The sequence below is a fragment of the Macrotis lagotis genome, chromosome 1, assembly GCF_037893015.1.
Source record: "Macrotis lagotis isolate mMagLag1 chromosome 1, bilby.v1.9.chrom.fasta, whole genome shotgun sequence".
In the NCBI taxonomy this organism is placed as follows: domain Eukaryota; kingdom Metazoa; phylum Chordata; class Mammalia; order Peramelemorphia; family Peramelidae; genus Macrotis; species Macrotis lagotis.
Window position 1 is genome coordinate 40,971,744 of NC_133658.1, and position 24,098 is coordinate 40,995,841.

General features: G+C 52.2%; 1 protein-coding gene across 5 annotated transcripts; it reads left to right on the plus strand.

Annotated features, from left to right (window-relative positions):
* Positions 1-1,871: 1,871 nt before the first annotated feature.
* KATNB1 (katanin regulatory subunit B1) lies at positions 1,872-21,189 on the plus strand. Of its 5 annotated transcripts, none has more exons than XM_074198818.1 (20): positions 1,872-1,894; positions 4,194-4,487; positions 7,367-7,497; positions 8,998-9,115; positions 12,731-12,831; positions 13,121-13,162; positions 14,518-14,601; positions 14,821-14,936; positions 16,173-16,244; positions 16,455-16,605; positions 17,279-17,466; positions 17,672-17,802; positions 18,029-18,079; positions 18,190-18,266; positions 18,398-18,532; positions 18,708-18,857; positions 19,122-19,198; positions 19,294-19,368; positions 20,105-20,221; positions 20,557-21,189. In XM_074198818.1, exons 2-20 carry the CDS (start codon positions 4,448-4,450, stop codon positions 20,687-20,689), a joined length of 1,989 nt encoding a protein of 662 aa, XP_074054919.1. In that variant the 5' UTR covers positions 1,872-1,894; positions 4,194-4,447; the 3' UTR covers positions 20,690-21,189. The 5 variants fall into 5 exon arrangements, with proteins under 5 accessions (XP_074054919.1, XP_074054917.1, XP_074054918.1 ...); XM_074198816.1 differs by lacking the exon at positions 1,872-1,894 and adding an exon at positions 1,912-2,159; XM_074198817.1 differs by lacking the exon at positions 1,872-1,894 and adding an exon at positions 2,165-2,241.
* The last annotated feature ends 2,909 nt before the right edge of the window (positions 21,190-24,098 follow it).

Here is a 24,098-nt window from a genome sequence, read left to right on the forward strand (position 1 = left end):
ATTTGCTTGAGTCTAATTCACTTGTATGTCATGTCATCATCATGTCCCCTATGTCATGGTCTTCTTTGAAGAAAGGAGTGCTATATGATTGCTGATTCATTCCACTGAATCTGCTCCCTCCAAAGTTACCAATGATCTCTCAATTGATAAATCTAATTTCCTCTTCCCTGTCCTCATTCTTTTTAACCTTTCTATATTTGATTGTTGATTATCTCCTCCAGGATTCTCATTTTCTCTCTAAAACACTTCTCTTTCCTAGTTCCCCTTTCACCTAATCCTTTCTCAAATTTCCTTTCAAATTCATTGTGCATTTCATATCTACTACTGTGAGTAAATCCCAAGATCCTGTTCTATACTCTCTTTTCTCTTTACACCATTTTAACTGTCCACCACATCAGTTCCCATAGGGTTCAATTGTTATTTCTATTCAAATCTTTATATCCAGTCCTAATCTCTCTGCTGCATTTCAGAACTGAATCATCTATTGGACACTTAAAAAAGGCTATCTAAACTTTAAAAATGTCTAAAACAGAACTCATTGCTTGTGCCTTCCCTTCTCTCCATCCACTTTCCTAAAGTTCCCTGTCATTATCAAGGTTACTGTCATCCTTCCAGTTACCCGGGTTCACAACCCTGGGGTCACCACAGATATCCAGTTATTACTGCCCAATCTGGACATTTCTATATTCACATTTTGATCAACACAGTCCTAATTCAGATCTTTATTACCAGACTACTGCAATACCAGCCAGATGGTACAATGGTGCCAATCTGCGCAGACCCAGGCTCTTGACACTTACTCATTGTGTGACCTTGAGTGCCTCCCATCCAGGGCCGGCTCCAGTCATCCTCATTTGTATGCGAGCACTGGAGATGGCTCTGGAGCAAGGGAGGCTGCTGACCCAGCACAGCCACCCGCTTCTCGTGGCACTCCATGCCGTGGTCCTAAACAATAATGTAGATATAACGGTATATTATATATAATAACAAAAATGACAATATGTGGCAGTATATAGTGTGTTAATATAAGTAAATATATAACATGTACGAGAAAATGCACCGGGGTAATTATACAGGTATGTTTATGTGTCTATCTACTCACGCATGTGTATATACATGTGAATGCATGTTCACCCGTCTCCTCCTTAGAAAACAAGCCTCTGGAAGGCAGATTTACGTCCTGGGAATCCCACAGACTTTCTTTTCCTCACTTTTGCCTTTGAATTTTCAGTGTTTAGCAACGTTCCTGACCCAAACGGGGCGAGGCCCTTATAAATGCTTGGTGGTGGGGAGAAAACTGCCATTTTTTAAACCGTTTTACGGGTGTTTTTATGCAGTCCCTGAGGATGCTGCCGATGACGGCCGGGCCCCCGCCTCAGGCCGGGGTCCGTGACCCGGGCGCGGTCACACGGCTCGTGCGGACCCGGGGATGGGGGCGGATTCGCACTCTGCCCTCGCCCTCTCCCTCTCAGGCCCAGGCGCCCCGCAGGCCCCGGCGCAGCGGCCACGTGGGCGGAAGGCCCGCCCCCCCGCGCCTGCTCCATTTCCTCCTCGGGGCTCGCAGGAGGATGGGCGCCGCCCGGGCCTCCCTGCTTCGCCTTCTCCTCCACGACCTCGGGCCGGACGCTGGGCCTGGCCTTGTGGACGCCGCGGCTCTCAAATCCGACCGGGCCCGTTTGGGACACTAAGGATGGGGGCGGGGAAAGGTCTGGGTCCAGACTTGCCCAAAAGCAATATGGCAGCTCAGTGGCCTCCAAGGTCTCTTCAGAATGCTTTCTATTGGCTGAGGAGCGATCGGCCTCTCAACAAAAATATCTGTCATTGGTTGTCACCCGGATGGTTGCTAAGGGGATTGGTGCGGACGTTGTTGGAGGCGTGCCGCAGTTTTTCAAACGTAAATGAGAATGGGAAGAAAGGTGGCGGGAGGAGAGACGGGGAGGGATGGAGCTCCGAGGTAGAGGCGGGACTTAATAAATCGCAGCCATACATTGGTTCACCACGGGCCAGGGGAGGAACCTCAAACAACCTTTCACTGTGATTAGTCGAAATAAGTGAAAGAGGGGCAGGGATGAAGCGGAGAGGCATCAGGGTCTGTTTTGATTGGTGAAGATTTCCTGGAGGCGTGGCCTACGCGGTGGCTGATTGGCCTAAGGGCAAAGGTAGGCGGGGACGGAGGCCGGAGGTTTTGTTGTGAGGGTCGGTTGTCAAGCAGCGGCCAATCAGATCGGAGGATGGAGTCAGGTGGGCACCGCGCTGGGAGCGGACCCTTCAGCGTCCGAGCAGCCGCCGCCGCCGCCGCCGCCGCCGCAGGTGTGGGAGGGGGCGAGGGCTGGGGGCGCTGCGGGCCCGCAGGGCGGGGAGCGGCCGGGCCTCCTCGGGCCGTGGGGCCGGGGCCGGGGGCGCCCACAGAGGCCGAGGGCAGGCGCCGGCCCGGCCCGGCCCGGCCCGGCCCCGCTCCCACCAACCCCCGGCCCGGGAGGAACGGAAACGGCGCGCGCCCGGGGGAGGGGGAAGAATAAGGAGGGGGCCCCCAGGGGGCGGGGCCGGGCGCCGAAAATGGGGGGACGGGGCATGGAGGAGGGAGAGGGACCCTTAACTGGGGGACGGGATGGAGGGGGCAGAAGGGGAGGAGAGAGGCAGAACTGGGGGACCTGGGATTGGAATGGAGGGTCGGGGGGCAGAAGGATGGGTGAATGGGGAGCTGCAATGGAGGGTCTGGGGGGCAGAGGGATGGGGTGAATGGGGAGCTGCAATGGAGGGTCTGGGGGGCAGAACTGGGGGGCAGAAGGATGGGTGAATGGGGAGCTGCAATGGAGGGTCTGGGGGACAAAAGGATGGGGTGAGTGGGGAGCTGCAATGGAGGATCCAGGGGGCAGAACTGGGGGGCAGAAGGATGGGTGAATGGGGAGCTGCAATGGAGGCAGCAGAAGGATGAAGGAATAGAATGGAGGGTCGGGGGGCAGAAGGATGGAAATACTGGGGCAGGAAGAGGACAGTGAGGGCCCAGACTGAAGAGAGAAAGGATGGGCATGAGAGGAAGAAGATGAAGCCAACCGAGGGTCAGAATGGAGGGGACAGTGAGGGGATGAGTGGAAGGAGTGAAGGATGGAGGCGGAGTGGAGATGGAAAGGATGGAGATCGTGTGGAGACAGAAAAGAGGTTCAGCAAGGATGGAGGGCAGAATGCAGAGATGCAGGATAGAGACTTGGGTATAGACGGGGAAATGGAAGAAGCAATAAGATGGGAGACTCGAGGCATATTAGAAGTGGACAGGAGGAAGAGAGGCGGCCAAATGCAAAGGACCAGGAAGAGGGAAGCACAGCCAGGACTGAGGAAGGGCAAAGAAGGTAGGGAAGAGCAGTAGGGACTGAGAGGAAAGAAGGGAACAGAGGAGTGGCCCAGAGCAGATAAAGGAGGGAGGGCAAATGGTGAGTATTGTGGAGGAGAAAGCAAAGGACACTGAATGAGCTCAGCGGCCCAAGGAGGGTGAAGGAGCGGTGAGATGTGGTTGGGGTGTGTCCAGAGACTGCCCGGAGAGACCTCAAGTTTAGAGTGTTTAGCCACTTGTTCCAAGTAAAGGGGAAATGGATGATGTGGGAGAATGGGACTTTCTTAGTTCTGTTATGAAGAGATATTCTTAGGATTCAATTATGATTCCTTCTATGACCTGCCCCTCTCATGCCCTTGGAATCTAACTTTGAAACAGCCCCCTGAGAAAGGTCTTTCTGCTCCTAACTGCTTAGTGTTGGGTGGGCTGGCAGAGGTTTGGCAGTCTTATTTTGAAACATTACTTAATTTGCAAAGGAGGAGTAGGGTGATACTTCTGTGGTGATTTGAATTATGTCATAGTAAAATTCAGGCCTTTCCCTGAATACATTTCATCTTAGGAAACAAGCATTGTGTAACTGTCTCTTTATAGTCAATTTAAATACTTCACAAGCATCCACTTTATCTTTTATTCAACAAAATGATCATATTTAAGAGAACCCACTCTCTAGGTGCCACTCTTGAAAACCAGTAATGTTAGCACCTGGCACACTCCCTTATTCTTTCCACAGCCAAAGGTTTTATTAAGGAGACTGGTATACACATGCTAGTTGGGGGGGGGGGGGGTTCCTCTTTAAATCAAGAACTCTTGTCCCTGCTTATACTTTGTCAGATTAATTTAAGTGATATTTTTTTTCCCTTTTCAGATTACTATAACTTTACAATGGGCCAAAACTGATTCTCCATGGTCTGGGATGTATACTGCAAAACACAAACTGCTTGCTTGGATGTTATAAAACAGGACTTAGCAAAGGGCCACAAAGCAGAATTGTCTTTGCCTGGATGTGTCGAAACTACGCTCCAACTTGAAACTTGAGTCTGGGGGGGTTCTTCCCCCACCCCAACCAGGGAAGTGGTTGCTTTGGGGGTGCACGCCAACTGAAAGGAACTCACTACAAAAATGGCGACCCCTGTTGTTACCAAGACTGCGTGGAAATTACGTGAGTCTCCTGCATTTCTTTTTCTCCCTCTCTCTGCTTGTTAATCTTGTTAGCCACCTGTCATCCCCTGGAGAATGGAGTGTTCTAGAGGGGACTGCTCATATTAGCTAGACCAGTGGTGGACAGAGTAGACTAAAGAACATACTCTCAATGGTCTTTTGCTGCTTTTGGATGAGTTGTATAATAGAAAAATGATGCTTATTTTCCTGGCTTAAGCTGAGCCCTTGTCAGGATGATACCTTTACAAAGGGTCACTGACTAGAGATGGAAGACAAGACCTGGCTTTCCTCTGGATCTTTGTACCAGACAGTTGGATCACTCCTGCCCTAGCTGAGACTGTCTGCCATGGCCTAGATGTCGTACCTGACTGACATGATTGCAAGAGAGAGAGAGAGAGTGAGAGCTGAGTTTGGGGCTGAGGACCAGACTTCAGAGGTCAGGACGCTTCTTGCCACCCATGTGAGCTTAGGCAGGTCCCTGCCCTCTTGACCTCAGAGGTCCCTCCACGCTCTCAGGTAGTAATCTGGGCCACCCAGTACAATCAGGTATCCTGTGTGGCCATCAGCCAGCCAGCGCCCCTGCCTGTGTGGTCAGAATTGTCCAAGGGGGCAGCAAGAACTGTCATGGGGCAGTTACTTCCAAGAACTTTCTCCAGGGACCTGCTGTGGACTCTGATTCCACAGGTCCAGAGGCCAAAGCAGGAGGAGATCCAAGCCTAGGACCCCCCCTCCCCCCCACACACACATACTTTTCCCACTTCTGTATGGGTTGCTGCAGGACTCAGTTTCTCTGGCCTGGAAATACTCCTGCCTGACCTCTGTGACCTGGACAGTTAATACTGTCCATCCATCATGTGACCAGATGTTCATGTGCCTCTTCTCGATAGGGCAGTAGGACCCCACCTACTCCCTCCCCCCACCCCCCCCACCCCATAGGACCCAGACTGGGGGCTGGGCTGGAGCCTGGCTTGCAGCAGATGGCAGCAGGCGGGTGTGGCTCACAGCCTATTCTCTCCTTGGCGCTGATGGGTGATATCACTGCTATTTCCAACAAGCACCCAGCCATCATTTTTCTCATTGGTTCTGTGCCTTGGCCCCTGCTCCTCCCAGATCAGAAGCACTTCTCATCCCTGCAGCAGCCTCTTGGTCATCCCAGAGCCGGACGCTGCTTTACCTGATGACCCTCTAATCTTCATGCAGCACTTGCAGTCTGCCCTCCCCCACTCCTGCAGAGGCACAGCCTTGGCCTCCAGGAAGGCTGCTCAGCAGCAGCAGAGGAGGCAGGAGGGACCACTGAGGCCAGAGAACACCAGACCAGCTTCCCAGGGAGGGAGGCAGGATGTATGCTGCTAGAAAGGCACATTCACAGATGGGGATGGCGTTGGGCAAGAGACAACCCTGGCCAGGGGCAGAGGGTGCTCAGGGAAGGAAGACTTGGGGAAAGCCCCAGGCCAAGACTCTGGATGCCCATCCCTGTAGAGACAGCCAGTCTGACTGTGCCCAAAGTGTCTGGTCAGAGCCAGGGCCCAGTGCCCATCCTCCCTGACCCCCCTGGGGACCCCCCACCCCCAGTCCCTTTCCCTGTTGGTTTTCAGTAAAGACTTTGTAGATACATACTCGATGATACCATTCTGCCAGGCTCACACAGGGTCAGGAAGTTCTGTGGGATCCTCAGGGAAAGGGTCTTCCTCACTCATGGGGTTGCCCTGGAGATGCCCACAATCATCAGCAGCCTTTGTAGAAGGCTTTGGCTTGGCAGCTAATGGACCCTTGGGGCTGCTCTGCCCAGGGGCTTCTCAGAGCTCAGGGTGTGAATATGCAGTCCAGGGGAAGAATCCAGGACAGGGTTAGCCCACCAGCCTCCCCTCCACCCCACAAGGCCTACACCCCATTGTGAAAGTAGAAAACTTAGCCTTCAATCGCTGTGACCCCTGGGACCCGTAGAGCTCCAAGCAGTCACTGCTGCACTAGCTCCTTGGCACGGCTAAGATTGGCTCTGGCTGCTTTTGCCCCAGAGATTCAGGCGCATCTCACCCTGCCTCGCTGGGGACTTGGCCTCTTCTCTTCCTCATCTTCCACACTCCCATGACACTGAAGTCATGAAGACTAAGTCCCCCTTATTGGGTCCAACCCTGCTTTGTTCCCAACCCTGGAGGACCCTGCTGGGGGTGGGGGTAGGGGACACTTGGGGAGGGAGTTCCCTTTGCCTCATGCAGACACTCAGTGAGGAAGCAGCCCCGCCACATCCTCCAACTCTTAACACCTTGCTCACACCCACCTCTAGAGGCTGCTCAGGTGGGCTCACATACCACCCTCCTCCTATCTTTTTCTGTAAAATGAGACCATTTGGGGCCATTTCCTCTTCAGGAAAATGAAGGGAATAAGGATTTCTCTGCCCAGTTTTTAGGAATATCATGAAGGTCAACATCAGGGCCATTCTTCTAATCTCAGAGACTTTCAGGCCAATTCCTTTAGTTTACAGGGAGGTCAGCAACTTGTCTGAGGTCTCAGAGACTGTATTTGAACCCTGGACTTCTTCAGTCTGAGACCACACTCCAGCCACTGGGCTATCCTCCTTCCTTGAGGGATCTGAGAGCCCATTGTGGACTGGACAGGGGATGTCTTCTTTCTCCAGACTGTTTGCGCTCCCTGTTTTCAACTGCAGATCCCGTATAGCCTGATGGCAGTGACTCTGCTGTTGTCTCAGCCCTCGGGTCCCTGCTCATAATTAGGAGTTGTTCCCACTAATTGTAAGTGGCAGAGGGATGCTAGACACAGGCCACTCTGAGGTATCCTGATCGGACCCACACCACAGGCAGCTCCTCAGCCTCTGGGGCTGCCAGTGACATGCGTCTCTGTTCCCTTCCTTTTCTTTTATAGAGGAGATCGTGGCCCATGCCAGCAATGTGTCTTCCCTGGTGTTGGGTAAAGGTTCAGGACGGCTCTTGGCAACGGGAGGAGACGATTGTCGGGTCAACCTGTGGTCAGTGAACAAGCCCAACTGCATCATGGTAAGAAGCACCTGGACGGGGGGTGGTTAGGGTCTGGGAGGAGATGACAGAACCAGGCACCACCCCAGACCTAAAATGCTGGCTCATTTTCCCCTGTTCTGCCAAGTGAATCCAAGGAGATTAGGGGAGATGCCTGAGTAGTCCCACAGTCCAGGGGAAGAATCCAGGGACCTGGGTGTGAATCCTGGTTCTGCTGTTTACAGTTCATATGACCTTGGAAAAGTCAGGGTCTTGGTTTCCTCATCAGTAAAGCGAGAGGGGCAGGCTAAATGATGTCCAAGGTTTCTTCCAGCTTTGAAATCTCTGATCCTAAGAAAGGCACAGCAAGAGTAGAGAGCAGAATGAATGAACTGACGCTAATGGGCAGGAGCAATGTCCATGTCTGGGAAGGGTCAGATGACAAAGGAGTTGCTTGCTCTTGGAACTTCTCTTATCCTACAGAACAGACAGACTGAGATGGACCCACCTGAGTTCTAGCTGGGATAGGATACACTTCTTTTGTTTGTTTATTTGTTTGTTGCAAGGCAATGGGGTTAAGTGACTTGCCCAAGCCCACACAGCTAGGTAATTCTCAAGAACTCAGGTCTTCCTCACTGCAGGGCCAGTGCTCTATCCACTGTGCCACCTAGCCACCCCAGGACAGGATACTGTTAATGAAACTAGAAGGCTCCCTACAGACACTCAGATGAAGGCAGGGCTGCTATGCAGTGTCATCCTCCTTCAGAGGAGCCCCTGCAGGGGCAGACAACATGACTGTGGGTCTCTGAACCCTCATCTCCTCATCTGATAAAAGGGAGACCAGAGGAGCAGCTGACAGCCCTCATGCCTCTTGGCACCTCAGCCTTTATAAACTCAAGCCCCAGCCCTTCGATCTCTCCTGGGGTCTTGATTGCTGCGGCTCTCACCTATGACCTATGTGAGAATAGACTCTGATCTATGTGAGAATCTCCTCATCTCCCAAGCAGGACCTTCTCACAATCTCTCTGTGCTGAGTCCCTGGGGAGCATGGCAGAGCTAGCCGCTGCAGTTAGGAGGTAGCAGCATCCCAGGGATCAGGTAATATCAAAGGGAACCTGCTTGGGGCAGCAGCAGTCATTCCCCTCCAGAAGCATGTTGGCTCTGGATAGACGCTGCGTGCAGAAGTCTTCATGTGGCCTCTACGTGTTGTCTTTGGGGGGGAGTGTGTGTGTGTGCATGAGGAGAATAGAGAAGGAAAAGTGACAGTGTGTGCTGATTGTGGCTAAAAGGGATACATGGGAGGAGAAGAATGGTAGACCAGGGCAACAGAAACCAAATCTAAAAAAATTAAGAGTTGGGGAAATAAGACAAAGAAGAATGATCTCCCCAGAAGTTAACACCAAAGCCTAAGTTAGAGTTCAGGTCCCTCATTCTCAGTCCAATCCTGTTTCTGCACAGCTTTTATATTTCCTCTAAGAAAAAGAGGTTTTGACCCTTGTCTACAAAGTCCTATTCTTCCATCCTGGTGTCTTTTGTCCACAGAGCTTAACTGGTCACACGTCACCTGTGGAGAGTGTCCGACTCAACACCCCCGAGGAGCTCATTGTGGCTGGATCCCAGTCAGGATCCATTCGTGTTTGGGACCTGGAAGCTGCCAAAAGTAGGTTGGGTTTCTTTTTTTAAGTGTATCCTTTATTGTCTTAATGTTCCCATTAAATGTCCATGATGCTGAAAGAGGACCACAGATCCTTCATCTTGTCATCTGTGAGAGATCCATCCAAACAGTAGGAGTTTGGGTGTTTTATTCTCCATTGTTTATAGACTTGAGGACTCTGCCTCTTCAGGTTTGGCCTTCACTGCCATGATGAGAAGAGTAAATGATGAGATGAGATCCCCTGAGTGAGCCCGGGGCAGGAGCCAATAACCCTGGGCCATGAAGGCCAAAGACTGAGCCGGTGTAGGCTGGGGCCAGGCACAGCCATTGCTGGTCATCCATAGCACAGGTGCTCCGGGAGTGTCCTATCATTCTTTATATTGTCCCCCATCCTGGAATACTTCTGCCTCATCTGTCCTGCCAAAGTCCTGGCCAAGGCCCAGCCCCAGTGCCACTTCCTCTTTGTCTTCCATGGTAATCTCCTTTCCTCCCCAGCAAGAAGGAATCTCTCTCTCTCTCTTTTCCCTGCCCTCTTATAAAACTCAATTTATGAAGCTCTTGTGACATAGGTCTCTTCCTACATTGTCCCTATCTTTTCCTTCCCTCTGACCTGTAAGTGCTGCAGAGACCTTGTCTTATTTATCTTTGTGAACCCCATAGGACAACCCAATAGGTAGCCAATAAATGCTGATTTAAGTTGAAGGGAAAGAGAATGGAGGCAAAGAGAGAAGAAAGGGAAGGAGAGAGACAGCTTGTGGGAGGAAAATGCAGAGTGTCATCACTGTTGCCAGATAGCTGCTTAACAATGTGATAGCTAGCTAATGATAATTAATAGCCAGTAAATGGCCTTTGGGCCTGGTCAACCTGCCGGACACACTTTTGTCTATTCTCAGTGATTTGGACCATAGTCAGAAAGGCCATGGGTCTTTGCTTAGCCCCAGAAGAAAGGGAGAAGGGGGAAAGGAACTTAAAGGTGGTGTTGCTAATGGAAGGAGGTTTTGGCAAAACTCAGTTCTCATGTCTGTATTTTTAATTAATCAGCATTTCTGTGAAATCTTGACCAAAATGTGCTTCCAACCAGTAACCCAGTGAGCTCTGAGTAAGGGACTGGGAGCCAGGCTTTAGATGGCTTTCCCTCAAGCAGTCTGACTCCTCCTCTCCTGCCCCTCTGCCCACCACAAAAGCTGCCCCTGCCTGCCTTTGGCCAAGGGCCCTTTTCCATCTCTGCTATGGCAGCAGTGATTGTAGACCATGGGGCAACTAAATATGCCTTGTTACATTTTCAAAACCTGCTCTTGCTCAAGAATAGAAAACTGCTTGGAAGGCTTAATTCCCAACCCTTTTTGAGGAACACCCATTGGATGGCAAGAACAAATGGTGATTGTAAAGCACAGCATCCCAACGAACTGGTCTTACGGCTCTGCACCAAGCCATTGCATCAGGAGTGATGGTGCATGGCCCTCCTTGGAATCTCCTTACTCAAGACTTCTGAGCTCCCAAAGATGGAAGTTTCTAAGATGCCTGGTAACAAAGAGAAGCCCCAGAGGTGGAGAGACAAAGAATGAGGAGCATTCTGTACCCCACTTGTCCATCACCAGCTCCCAGACCTGTGATGCACAGAGAGCAACAGTCCCAAGACTGAGTCCAGTGCTGGACAGAGGAGGTCCCAGGGGGTAGAGGCTGGGGAGATGTGGGGGTTTATGTTTTAGAAGACAATGGAAAAAAGAGGAAGCCAGAGGCTGTGAGCTAGGTGGTGCCAGAGCTAGACTGCCTGGGAAAAAAGTACCAGGCAGACGAGGCCCAGCTTCCACTCCAGCTCATACTCCTGGGGTGGCCTTAGTCTTTCTTAGTCTCAGCCTCTTCATTGTCCAAAAAACGAGGCTCAGAGTCTTTGCTTCTACCTCCTGTGAGCTATCAGGAGGTGGTGATGAAAATGATGTATGAAGAAATGTCTGGAAGTGGAGTGAGAAGAGGATGCACCATCTGAATTCTGCTCCCATCCTGGTTCCCCAGGACTCAGTTCACTGCGGACATGTACATTCTGTGCTGTGGGAATCATGTGGGCAGCCTAGCAAGTCATTTCATTGTTTCTTCAAGGCTTTGTGTGCCAGGCACTGCCAAGTGCTGGGCATGGGGGAGCCAGCAGGCAAATAACCACGAACATACAAAATATAGACAGGACAACTGGCAGTTTAGGGGACGGGGGTGAAATGGAGACCAGGATCTTCACTGAAGAAGTGAATCAAGCGGTTCTTTTTCCAGTCTCAGATCTGAGCTCAGCCCATTCCCTCCAAAACCCCTGTTGGGGCAGAGCAAACATGTACTAGTTCAGCAGAAGCTAAAGGATCTCAGAAGCTTGTCTCTCAGTTGAAGGCAGAGGGTTTGCAGCAAATACAAAGGCAGAAGATTCCATTGAAGTTATATGAAACAGCCTCAGCTTGAATTCATTTTCCCCAGAGTGGGGCTGTAGTCCTTGTGCTTCATGTTAGGCAGATCTTCTCCTAGAGGCAGAGAACCTGAAGTGGCAGCATCCCTTTCCTCAAGCCCACCACCACTGACACCGCTGCAGTGGTGACTGAGATGCCACGTGAAAACCCAGGCCTGAATCGAGAGTTCTGGCGAGCCCCTCCTAAGTAGCAGTGGGGGACTCTCCTGCTCCGGCCAGGCCCAGAGAGAGAGGGTGCTAGCTCATCCTCTAGAGAGCCTCCCACACAGGGATGGGTGCTGGCCACTCCTTATCAGGTGCTGAAGGATTCCCAAAGTCCTCCTTCCTGCCTGAGGCCAAAAGATCCCTGGGGACTGGGCTGCAGCTTCCTGATTGAAGGTGCATCCCTTTTGGGTGCATCAACACTTCAGAAAAGCCAAGTAAAGCAAGATAGCAAGTCGATAATACCAGAGTGTGATGGGGAGAGGGGACAAACCTCTGTTGTTCAGGCTCCTTCTATTTCTAGTTCAGAAAACTAAATGTTAATTCTTCAAAAAGAAAAACATGATTAAGAAGATTAAAGACTGGGGTGACTAGGTGGCGTAGTGGATAAAGCACCAGCCTGGAGTCAGAAGTACCTGGGTTCAAATCTGGCCTCAGACCCTTAATAATTACCTAGCTGTGTGGTCTTGGGCAAGCCACTTAACTCCATTTGCCTTGCCAAAACCTTAAATAAATAAATAAACAAACAAACAAACAAATAAATAAATAATACTGTAGAGACATGCAAAGGCATCAGGATTTGATAAAATGATTGCCTCCTGACTTGCATATCATTTATTATACACTTAAACCAGAATAAAGTTTCTTTAAAGTTGTGAAAAACAGTGTTTCAGGGTTTGGTTGCTTCTCTTTGTGTACTCAGGGAAGCAGGGTCTTTGAAAGAAACCCGAGGCCAAAAGTCGCCAGGATTCTGACCCCTCTCTTCCCCCCCCCCCCCAAGCCTTGAGCAGCAAGCTGCAAAAAAGAATGGGGGCCAGCTGAGCCATTGAGCAAGCACTTCTGGGGGGCCCTGTGACACAAAGGGATGGGGCCGGCCCACACACACTTGTTCTCTGGGAGTACGGGGCGTCCACCCTTCTGTTAAATACCAACAACAAAACCCACCTTCTGGTTCTCGTCTTCTCCCTTGGCAGTTCTTCGTACTTTAATGGGACATAAAGCCAACATCTGCAGCCTAGACTTCCATCCCTATGGGGAGTTTGTAGCCTCTGGTTCTCAGGATACAAACATTAAGGTAAGGCCACTCTTAAATGTGCCAAAGAAGGCCTGCTTCCCAGACAAGGGGGACCATCCCATCTCTGGTGCCTTCTCAAAAGGACATCTTCCTAAGGGGCCAGGGCCTACCTGAGGGCAGACCAGACTAAAGTGGGTTTGGGGGACCATGGCCCACACGCCTGTCCCTCTGGATGCTGATTGTGGAGGGGAAGGGCTAGGAGTCGCATGCAGTCCAGGGACTGTTAGAGCTGTGTCTCCCTGAGCTCCCCACCTCACTGACCTCTTCTCCTCTGTTGTTTCCTCCACAGCTCTGGGACATAAGGAGAAAAGGCTGTGTATTCCGGTATAAGGTAAGAGGTTCCTTGATTGATACAAGAGAGAGAATCATGTCAGTTCTGTGGAACCAAAGGAGAGTGGCCTCTGGCCGAGAAGTGGCATTCAAGCCCTGGGTGGCCTTGAGGCTCCTTCTCAGACTGTGCTTCCTTCACATCCTTCCTCTGTTCTCAGATCTCCACCCCCACCCCCACCCCCCCACCCCCGTCCCTCCCAGTCCTGTCTCCACTCTTGGCTTGCCTGACCCCAGCCCTGGATGATGCTCAGCATCCACCCCCTCCCCTCCCCAGAGCTGAAGGAAGCCCCTGACTGCTGGCTGAGGACAGGCAGTCTATTTTCCACTGGACCCTCCCTCAGCTTGACAAGAGGCTGTTCCAGGCTCTGCCTCCTTCTGTCCTCAGGCCTCTTCCCCCTTCCATCTGCTCCCACTCTTAGCTGAGAGCCTTGTGTCTCATGAGAAATCTGAGGCATCTCCTCTCTCTTCATCCCATTAACATTATCCTCTTCTTTCTGATTTCTCGCCCCTGATAATCAGGTGAACTTACTCAGGCCAGTCCTTCTCCTCATGGCCTTGCTCCCTCTTGTGCATCAGTCAACCCTCCCCTACTCCAAGCCTGTTCTTTCCCATCTCCCTTCAGATTGGCTGGGCTCCCCCATCCTTAGAAGCTTGTCTCTGGGCCCTCCCACCCCCTCAAGCTTTCCTCCTTTATTTCCCAGCCAGACTCCAAGATGAAGCCAACTGTCCTCGCCCTCTCCTTCCTCTCTCTCCAGCCCTTCACAGTGTGGCTGCTGACTGCTGAGAGCTTCCAGAGTTCTCGGGGAGCTCTGACTGGCTGAATCTGCCACATCTCACCTCATAACTGCCCTCCCCTCAGTATTTTCTCCTCTCTCTCTCTCTCTTCTGTGCTGCTTTCCCCCCCTACATGTTTGACTTTGCAGGTCAGGCTTTTTTCCTGGCTTACCATTCTATCCTGCTGCCTGGCCCCACAAGACCCCACCCTTGGGCATCTTCTCTTCTCCTTCTGCATTCGGACTTGGTGACTTGCATCGCTATCTGCCTCTTAGATGTCTCAGTAGTGTCCCAACCCCCTTCTTTTCTGCCAAGGGCAGGGCCATCTTGCTAGGTTTCTGAGCTTCTTCCCTGGTCCCCTCACCATCATCTTGGACTTCTCCCTCTCATTTAGCCCACATAGCCAGTCACTTGCCAAATTTCATCCTTTCTGTCTTCCCAACATCTCATGTGGAAAACAACTGGGAAATGAGGTTCCTGCATTAGTAGACTGCTGCAGAGTCCTGGCCTCACTTGAGCCCTAGAATGAGCGGGCCTGGAATATTCCATGGGATGGTTGAGCTGGTGCCTTTTCTCTTTCAGGGACACACTCAGGCTGTCAGATGTCTTCGGTTTAGCCCTGACGGGAAATGGTTAGCTTCTGCTGCAGATGACCACAGCGTGAAGGTAGAGTCCTGGCTCTTAGGGAGGCTGTGCCTTCCTTTCCTTACATGGGGTCAGTATTGGAATCCATGCCCAATGGGGCCCATGTGACTTGTGTCTGGCAGAAGTAGAGGTGGGGAGGAGTTAAAGCAGCCAAACAACAGTAAAAACCATTGTCCCTCTGGGACAGATTATCCCAAAGAACTGGTTTCCATGCTGAGGCCCAGCTCTCTTCCCTCCCAGCTTTGGGATCTGACTGCAGGAAAGATGATGTCCGAGTTCCTGGGACACACAGGACCTGTCAACGTGGTAGAGTTTCACCCCAATGAGTACCTCCTGGCTTCCGGCAGTGCTGACAGGTAAATGGAGGAAGGGAGGCAGCACTCTTGACCCAAGTGACTTGAGACCATGGCCGGACCCAGCCTGGGGAAGGGCAGCCCCTTTTACTGAGAACTCGGGGTGCACCTGGGAGCAGGGTGCAAGGGCCAAAGCATTGCTGGGTCTTTGTTGTCCAGAGGGGTCCTAATGAAAGAGCATCCAGCCAGCCTGCGTCTGTCAGGGCTGTCAGATAGGCTTTGGAGCAGAACTTCACTATGTTGGAGAATACTGACCGGTCTCACCTCCAACCTTCTTGCTCTTCTATTAGTTACATTCCCCATGCTCCTCATGTCCATTGTACTTGGGAACCCTGAAAAATGCTTTTACATTCATTTCATTTTTTTCATCCAGTCAGGAGGAAGAAATCTCTTCTCCCTCTAGGTGTGAACAGGTCCTGGCCCCTATTTTTTTTTTAAAGAAAGAGTTTATTTATTTATTTTGAGTTTTACAATATTCCCCCCATTCTTGCTTCCCACTCCCCACAGAAGGCATTCTGTTAGTCTTTACATTGGTTCCATGTTATACATTGATCTCAGTTGAATGTGATGAGAGAGAAATCACATCCTTAAGGAAGAAAAATAAAATATGAGATAGTAAAATTACATAATAAGATAACAATTTTTTTTTTCTAATTTGACAGTAATAGTCTTTGGTCTTTGTTCAAAGTCCACAATTCTTTCTCTGGACACAGATAGTATTCTCCATTGCAGATAACTCATAATTGTTCCTGATTGTTGCACTGAAGGGATGAGCAAGTCCATCAAGGTTGATCATCGCCCCCATGCTGCTGTTAGGGTGTACAACGTTCTTCTGGTTCTGCTCATCTCACTCAGCATTAGTTCATGCAAATCCTTCCAGGCTTCCCTGAATTCCCATCCCTCCTGGTTTCTAATAGAACAATAGTGTTCCATGACATACATGTACCACAGTTTGCTAAGCCATTCCCCAATTGATGGACATTCACTTAATTTCCAATTCTTTGCCACCACAAACAGGGCTGCTATAAATATTTTTGTACAAGTGATGTTTTTACCATTCTTTTATCATCTCTTCAGGGCATAGACTCCTGGTCCCCTATTCTGTGATCTGTGGTTACATCCCTGGGAGAGTCTGGGTGCCCATGAGTGGCTGCAGCTTAGGGTACTTTAGGAAAAGGGACCACTAAAATGTTGGGGAGAAAGGTCTAAGTGTCTCCTTGGGGTCCTTTCCTCTTGCAGGACAATCCGTTTCTGGGATTTGGAGAAGTTCCAAGTGGTCAGCTGCATTGAAGGGGAACCTGGGCCTGTCAGGTACGTGGCTGAGCCTGCCACCTCAGGAGCTCTGGATCCCTGGGTCTGCCAAGATGGACTCTTGGCTCTTAGGCTGACCATGTATCATGCATGTCCCAGAACTACCCAGGTTTCCAAGTGTGCCCCACGACCAGTCTGGGACTTCTCTCAGGTGGCAGGGCTTTCCTAAAGGCTCCTGGGTGATTCTTTCTCCCCTTTGCCTGTCCCCAGGAGTATACTCTTCAACCCCGATGGCTGCTGCTTATACAGTGGCTGTCAAGACTCTCTTCGAGTGTACGGCTGGGAACCTGAGCGCTGCTTTGACGTGGTTCTGGTGAACTGGGGCAAGGTGGCCGACCTGACCACCTGCAACAACCAGCTGGTGAGTGCAGCCTGCAGGCAACCTTAGGGGACCCCTACTCCCCCAACCCTTCCTCACAGGTGTTCTCCCCATGGGCCCCTGAGTCTAGCAGCAATTGTTTTTAACAGGACTAGTTAATGGGATTTAAATACTAGCTACTATCTTTAGAGGTCAGCAGGCCCAGCCCTCCCCCTCTTTATATTTGTTTTTTGAAGATTACTTGTAATTTTTTTAAAAATTACCTACCCCCCCCATTAGAAAAAACAAACAAGTCCATGTTAACCTATAAATATAGTGGGGCAGTTCAAAGTCTCCATTGTGCTGGGCCAACCCCAATCTGTCAGGGGCTTCCAGAGTTATGTGTTTGGACAGTGTCATGGTGATGGTCTAGACTGGGCAGACTGGGTCTGCCCCCTCAGCCAAGCTGTACCAAGCCAGCTTTGCCGGGTGGTCAGGTGAGGAAAACCCCTTGCTGCTTGGATCTGAAGCTCTCCCCTTATGTGAAACTTGAAGCATTTCAGGAGGCTGTTGACAGTGCAGATTCCAAGCAGGGAGATGATTATCAGTGTGTGACCTCCCGGCCAGCCTGCCAGTCACCCCTTCCCCAGATGATCTCTGTGCAGTGAAGGGGGGCTCATACGGGGTGCCTCCACAGACTCTCCCAGTGCTGACATTCTGGTTTCTTTGAGCCTAGATTGGTGTTTCCTTCGCCCAGAGCAATGTTTCCTCTTATGTGGTGGATCTAAATCGTGTCACAAGGTCTGGGACTGTTGTGCAGGACCCAGTAGAGGACAGCAGGCCTGTGGCTCAACCCACCCCCACTGGTTCCACCATCCGCCGAGGCTACGAGAGGCCAGCCACCACCTGTAGCAAGCCCCAGAGGTGAGCTGAGAGTCGGCCGTGCAGGGGGGGTTCACCCTGATGGAGAGCCTCTGGGCCCAGCTCCCCAAGAAACCAGATCCCTAAGGCCTGGGGTCACAGGAGCTTCCCTCCTGCAATCCCCCCCCGACCCAGGGGCTTTCCCCCTCCTCTTCCCTCCTTCATCCTCTCCACGGATGCCTCTTGCCCACTGGACCGGGCACATTAGGGTGAAACAGAACTCTGAGAGTGAGCGGCGAAGCCCCAGCAGCGAGGATGACCGTGATGAGCGTGAGTCCCGGGCTGAGATCCAGAATGCTGAGGACTACAAGGAGATCTTCCAGCCCAAGAACAGCATCAGTGAGTCCTGGACCCGGGGGGGCACAGAAGGGAGACCTTGAAGTACCAGTGCCCATCCTGCCTATTTAACAGAGGAGTAAAAAGAGACCCTGAATATATCTGGAGGCCCTGAGGCCAGAGCTGCCTGTGGGGGCTGTGCTGGATGGGGTGACTGGGGCAGACAGAGCTGATGGGGGGAGGGGAGCCTGTCCTGGCACCCCCTCCATCCCTTCTCTTCCCTCCACAGGTCGGACTCCACCCCAGAGGAGTGAGCCTTTCCCCGCCCCCCCAGAGGACGGTAAGTCCAGAGGAATAGGGCAGCAGGGGACGGCTACCTGAGGCCTCCTTGACCTGAACCCCAGGCGCTTGCTTCCTCTGATCCCAGCAACTATTTGTCATCTTCCTTAGACATGGCCATAGCAAAGGAGGCAGCCAAACCCAGCCAGGCCATGGACGTCCAGCTTCCGATGCCAAACAGAGGAAACGTACGTGAACTTGAAAGCTCAATGGGGAGTGGGGGGCTAGGGGTGAGGGTGGAAGGTCTGGGGTCCTGGAACAGGGTTGGGTGGCTTTCTACTGCCAGGCCTGCCCTGACAACTCCCCTTTCTCCCCCTAGTCTGATGTTGTGCCCAGGCTCCCTGTTGCCACCTCCACCCCGATGCCCAAAGCCGAACCTGCTGTCATTCCTGCTGCCAGAAATGAGCCCATTGGGCTCAAAGCCTCTGACTTCCTGCCTGTAAGGAAAATGGATGTGAGCCAAAGGGCGGGTAATTAGGGCCTCCCGAGGCCCATCCCCCTACAGCAGAGGGACCCTCTGCTGCCTGCCCAGGCCTCCTGTGCCCTGCTGTACCACTGACAACTCTGCTAGGGGCCCAGCCTAGAACCAGGTCTTAGCCCAACACCTAGCCCTTTGCCCCTATGCCCAGGCTGTGAAGATGCCCAACCAGTCAGAGATGGTCGATGAAGATGCCATGTCCCAGATCCGAAAGGGCCACGATACCATGTGTGTGGTTCTGACCAGCCGGCACAAGAACCTGGACACGGTGCGGGCCGTCTGGAGCACAGGGGACATCAAGGCAAGGAGGAGCCCTGACTGAAGGAGCTCACTGTGGGCTGTGCCACTGAGCCATACCACACCATGGAGTGCCCGGCCTCTCCTGGAGGCTCCATGGGGCATCCAAGGATGGTTACTGCCCTTTGGGTCCCTTTGTGCCCTGGTGGGGGAGGCCAAGGTTTCAGGGGTCCTTGCTTTGGGCCACAGTGGCTGTGTTAGCTGAACCCAGGTTGAGGGCGGAGCCGGGCTGACTCTTGACACAAGGACCACGCCTCTATCTCCTCAGACATCCGTGGACTCTGCAGTGGCCATAAATGACCTGTCCGTGGTAGTAGACCTCCTCAACATTGTGAACCAGAAAGCGTAAGGGGCAAGGGCTGGGTCTGGGTGGGGGGCTGGATGGGGCAGGGTCTCGTGGGTGCAGGACCTGGGACTGGTATCTGTTATCTCCTCCACAGGTCTCTTTGGAAACTGGACCTTTGTACCACGGTCCTCCCCCAGATTGAGAAGCTGCTTCAGAGCAAATATGAGAGGTGAGGACCGCGTGCTCCCACATTGTGCTCAGGGGGAGCTCGAGGCACACTCCCCCACACATGCACAGGTCCCCAGCCTCATAGACAAGATACCAGGTCATGACCTTTCCCAACAGCCTCAGACCAGGCGCTGGAGGTTCCCAGGGAGGCTGACACCTCTGCTTTGAGTCTGACAAGCTCAGTGATTTGCCCCCACAGAGCCAGAGGCAGGATTTGAACCCAGGTTTTTGACTCTGGTAAGAGGCCTCAGCCACAGAGGCCTTTATTTGCCCATGACCCTGTCAGCCATCCTGCTGCTAGTTGTAATAAGGTGGTGGTGGTTCAGTCATTTCAATCCCATCTGACTCTTCACAACCCCACGTGGGGTTTTCTTGGCAAAGATCCTGGAGTTCTCCAGCTCATGATAAGATGAAGTGACTTGGCCAGGGTCACACAGCTAGGAAGGGTCTGAGGCCAGATTTGAACTCAGGCCCTCCTGATTCCAGGTCCAGTACTCTATCCTCTGCACCACTTCACTGCCCCTGAAATAAGGTTGGGATTCCTCTTGGCTTGTTCTATAAATCTGTGTGGGGGGCGGGGGCTCTTTGAGAGCCATCCCCCGAGAGCCAGAAAAGCTGCTTGACCAGACCAGAAGGTCAGTCCTGGGGCCCCAGACCTCTCTTCATAAGGTGATCCTTTGGCTTGGACCAGTTTCCTTGACTCAGGCCCCTGACCACTGGGCATATCTCCCCCACAGCTACGTGCAGACAGGCTGCACCTCCTTAAAGCTGATCCTGCAGCGGTTTCTGCCCCTGATCACAGATATCCTTGCTGCCCCACCTTCTGTGGGGGTCGACATCACCCGAGAGGAAAGGTGAGGGGCCCCAGGACCAGGAGATAGACTGAGCCTGGGCAGGGAGAGAAGCTGGACATGAGAGAGGCCTGGGCTAGAAAGACAAGAGGAGGAGGAGTCTTAAGTCGGAGCAGTTGTAACCAGGGGTCATAACGTTGGCCCCCCCTCACTCCTGAGTGTCCAGGGAGCTCCAGGTGTCAGTGACTGGTAGTGGGGAACCCAGCTTTGGAGGCTTGACTGCCTTCAGCTGAGACCCAGAAGACCATTGCAGGGGGGAGGGGGGGAGGGGGGGGTAGGGGAGAGCAGGGCTGCCTGGGGCCTGGCCTCCCTGACACCAGAGCCTGGTCTGTCCCCAGACTCCACAAGTGCAGACTCTGCTACAAACAGCTGAAGAACATCAGCCACCTTATCAAGAACAAGTCTGGCCTCAGTGGCCGCCACGGCAGTGCCTTCCGGGAGCTGCACCTGCTCATGGCCCCCTTGGACTGAGTGACCATCATGTCCCGTGCCCACACGCACACCCTCTGCCGGGCCCCTGCTCGGCCGTCCCCAGGACCTCCACGCAGGGAGAAGCACGGGGCTGGGCCTGGACACAAGGCAGGGAACCCCCTCCTGCCCCTCGGCCCCCTTCTCCTCCTCTCGCCACCCCAGGCTCTGGTTCTGTCTGCTGGCAGCTCGAAGCCTGCAGCACGGCCCGAAGCCCGGCTCTCCCATCTACCGCGCCCTCCTCTCCAGCCTGCTGGCCTCTGCCCTGGCGTTGAGACACTGCCTGCCAGCGACGGGCAGTACAACTGCTGCCCAAGGTCACAGGCTCTATGCATCTCCTGAAAAGAGAGGAGGAGGTGCAGGGGCTGCCTCTGGGACTCTGGGACTCCTGCCCATGACTGTTCTCCAATAAACAGCTGTCCGACTGGGCCCCTCCTCGCTTCTTCAGGGGCACTCTGGAGGTTGTCGCATAGGAGGCACGTTTTATTAAATGTCTAATTCTTCCCTTGTCTCCTTTGGGTCTGTCAGCTGTCCTTCAGATGGCGTAAAACCAGCCTGGAATCTGCCACAGCTGACCCCAAGCTGGAGGTCAGGAGCAGTCTGGACCTCCCCTGGCAGAAGGGCCGCAGAAGCCTCTGGGAGTCAGTGCAGGACTGTGCTGACCACCAGAGGGAGGGCAGGGCCCTTTGGGCCCAAGGAGGCTGGGCTTTCCAGGCAGGTTTGGGGCTTCCTGAAGAATGTGGGTGGTTCTGCTGTCCGTTTGGGGGGTCTGTGTCTGGTTGTGGTATGTTTGATGTGGGTATGTGTCTGGGTGTGTGACGATGGGTGTGCACTGTGACCCAAGGTTTAACTAGCTGAGGGGCTTAACTTCCCCAACACTCAGACCATCCTTTATATTCAGCATCCACCGGTGTCCCTGGAGGGAGGTAAAGTGCACTTCTCCTTAGAAAAGGGAACCTGGTGCAGGCCACCATTGGGGCCCAGATGACCTGGAGCTGGAGCCCGGACACAGGAGAGTCCCCCAGCTAACAGTGACCTTGGTGCTTTAACCCTGGACATTGGCCAGAGAAGGGGAGGGTCCACTTGTATCACAATTCAGGAAGGGCTGTCTGAGCCTTCAACCTAACACTGGATCCCGAAGGGGCAGCAGGGTGAAGCCAGAAAGGAGGCAGAGCCCCCCACTCCCCTCCCGGGCCCAGTGGGTCAGTCCTGCACTGTTGGGAGGGACAGCTGTTGGTGAAGTTCATCTTCAGAGAAGACTGGGACTTGATCCCCCCCCACAGAACCTGGATAACCCTGGAGAGGAGAGATGTTTCATCCTCCAGAGGGATAGGATGGGGGAGCCCAGGAGGCGGCTGACTGTAGCCACTAGACATTCTAGGTCTCATGAGGCTAGGGTGGAAAGGTAACGCGCTGCCGTTGCATGAGGCCCCACCCTTCTGGGCCTTCTTTTCTCACCCCCATCACCAGGAGCTTCAGTGTTCAGTGGGACATTTGAGATACACTGACTCAAACATGGACCACCCTTTTCCTCTTGTACCCAGAGATATGAGGGGTTACTGGATACTTGTGATTGAGCTAACAAGCCTGTGGTTTCCTGGATGGACAATAGGGGGAGCTGTTGGGTCTCAGCTAGACTATGAGAAGATGCTAAAGACTTACCTACACTGAGCCCTGCCCTGGAGGAATGTCCTCAAGAAGGGTGATTGGACACCAAAGATGCACAGAGCCCCTACGTGGGGATCGGTCCCATAACTTGACCAGCTTTGCATGGGGCTCCAGCCAACAGATAAGCAACCGAAGATCGGTGATTGATAAAATGCTTACAAAAAAAAGGGCAGCTAGGTGGCACCGTGGATAGAGCCTGGCCCTGGAGTAGAGGACCTGAGTTCAAATCTGGCCTCAGACAATAATGACCTAGCTGTGTGGCCTTGGGCAAGCCGCTTAACCCCATGGCCTTGCAGAAACCTAAAAAAACAAGAAAAAATGGAAGGAAAAAACTAAGATGAAATAAATGAATGCATGGTCATCTACAAGGTGCATTATGGAGCTGGAGATTTGGAGACAACCAGAAAGGTGCATGATTCAGTTGTTCATTCCACTCATGCTGGCCCAGCCTCACAGAACAATAAAGAAGGCTCTGTGTTAAGAGGGAGGAAATCCTGTCCTGGGAGAATCTACTGAGGAAACAAATTAACCTAGACAACGCACAGGTTGAGAGAACATGACAGTCTCCAAGAATTTAAAGGACCGGAAGAGGGAGATTACCCCTAGATGGGAAAAACAGAAGATAGAAGTTACAACACGGCAGCTCTCAGCTCAACTTTAAAGGTCATCCAACAATGAACTGGACTGTCTTGTGAGCTAATGAGCTCCCTGTAACTGAAAGTGTTCATATCAAAGCCAAGGAGACTATGAAGGATTCCGACCCAGATGAGAGGGCAGACACAACTCTGGTTCTTCCAGTTCTAAAGTCGAGCCTTTGGTCTAATCTTGGTAATATGGCTACTTTAATGCTTGGCTCCAATTATCATCCAGTGGGAAAAAGACCACCCAGAGAGACTTCCCACCCCATGAGGCTTTCCTGGGCCCAGACGGAGGTGCTTTGGGCTGGAAGGGAGTCAGTGATCAGGCGGCTTTCAGAGGTCCCAATGTGGTAACAACTGCAAGAACAGAAATAGATTTAGGATGGACTCCTCTCTAGCACAGTCATCCATCCATCTCTCCTACCTGCTGTACCGCCTGCAGCTGTCTAACCAGTGAGTCCCAGGAGAAGGATCTGGTTCCCACACCTGTTCCTAATCTGGACGTGGCTAATCCCTTGACTCCTTGTTCAAGCAAAAGGAACAAGTGAGGGATGGGGAAGCAGGCAAAGAAGACAGGTGGCTCCAAACCCCACCACAGTGTTTCTAACAAAGTACAACTCCCTTTTCCCCCTGGCTGCAGAATGTATTAGAAATGAAACAAATGTGACTAATTATGTAGATTAAAAGATATCCTTTGAAGAAAAGTGACTTAGATATGTTGACTTCCCCCTCTCCTGAGGGTGAAGAAATGCTAGGACTTCTCCCACAGAATCTACCCTTTTATTTTAGGGGAACCTCACTCGTCTCAGCCTTTAAAATTTTTTTTCAGTTATGTTGTCTTTCCCTCTTTCTCCCCACTTCCTCCCTTCCCCATTCAGTATGAGGGAACCCCTATATCAAAAAGCAAAGACTCACATAAATTATATTCAAAAATGTCTTTTTTCCCTGAGTCCATCATCTCTCTTTCAGGAGGTGGATGGTGGCATTTTTCATCGTATCATGGTTGGTCATTGTGTTCTAATCACACACACACACACATCCACACACACCACACAAAAAACTCCTCCTACAAAGGAGAGACTGCCTACATTTACAGTACATTGTCA

Excerpts from the sequence above, each read along its gene's own strand:
- KATNB1 (XM_074198818.1), top strand. The coding sequence starts at position 4,448 with ATGGCGACCCCTGTTGTTACCAAGACTGCGTGGAAATTAC. Across the intron at positions 18,267-18,397 it reads CGATGCCAAACAGAGGAAAC|TCTGATGTTGTGCCCAGGCT; the intron begins GTACGTGAACTT and ends TTCTCCCCCTAG. Across the intron at positions 19,369-20,104 it reads CTTCAGAGCAAATATGAGAG|CTACGTGCAGACAGGCTGCA; the intron begins GTGAGGACCGCG and ends TCTCCCCCACAG.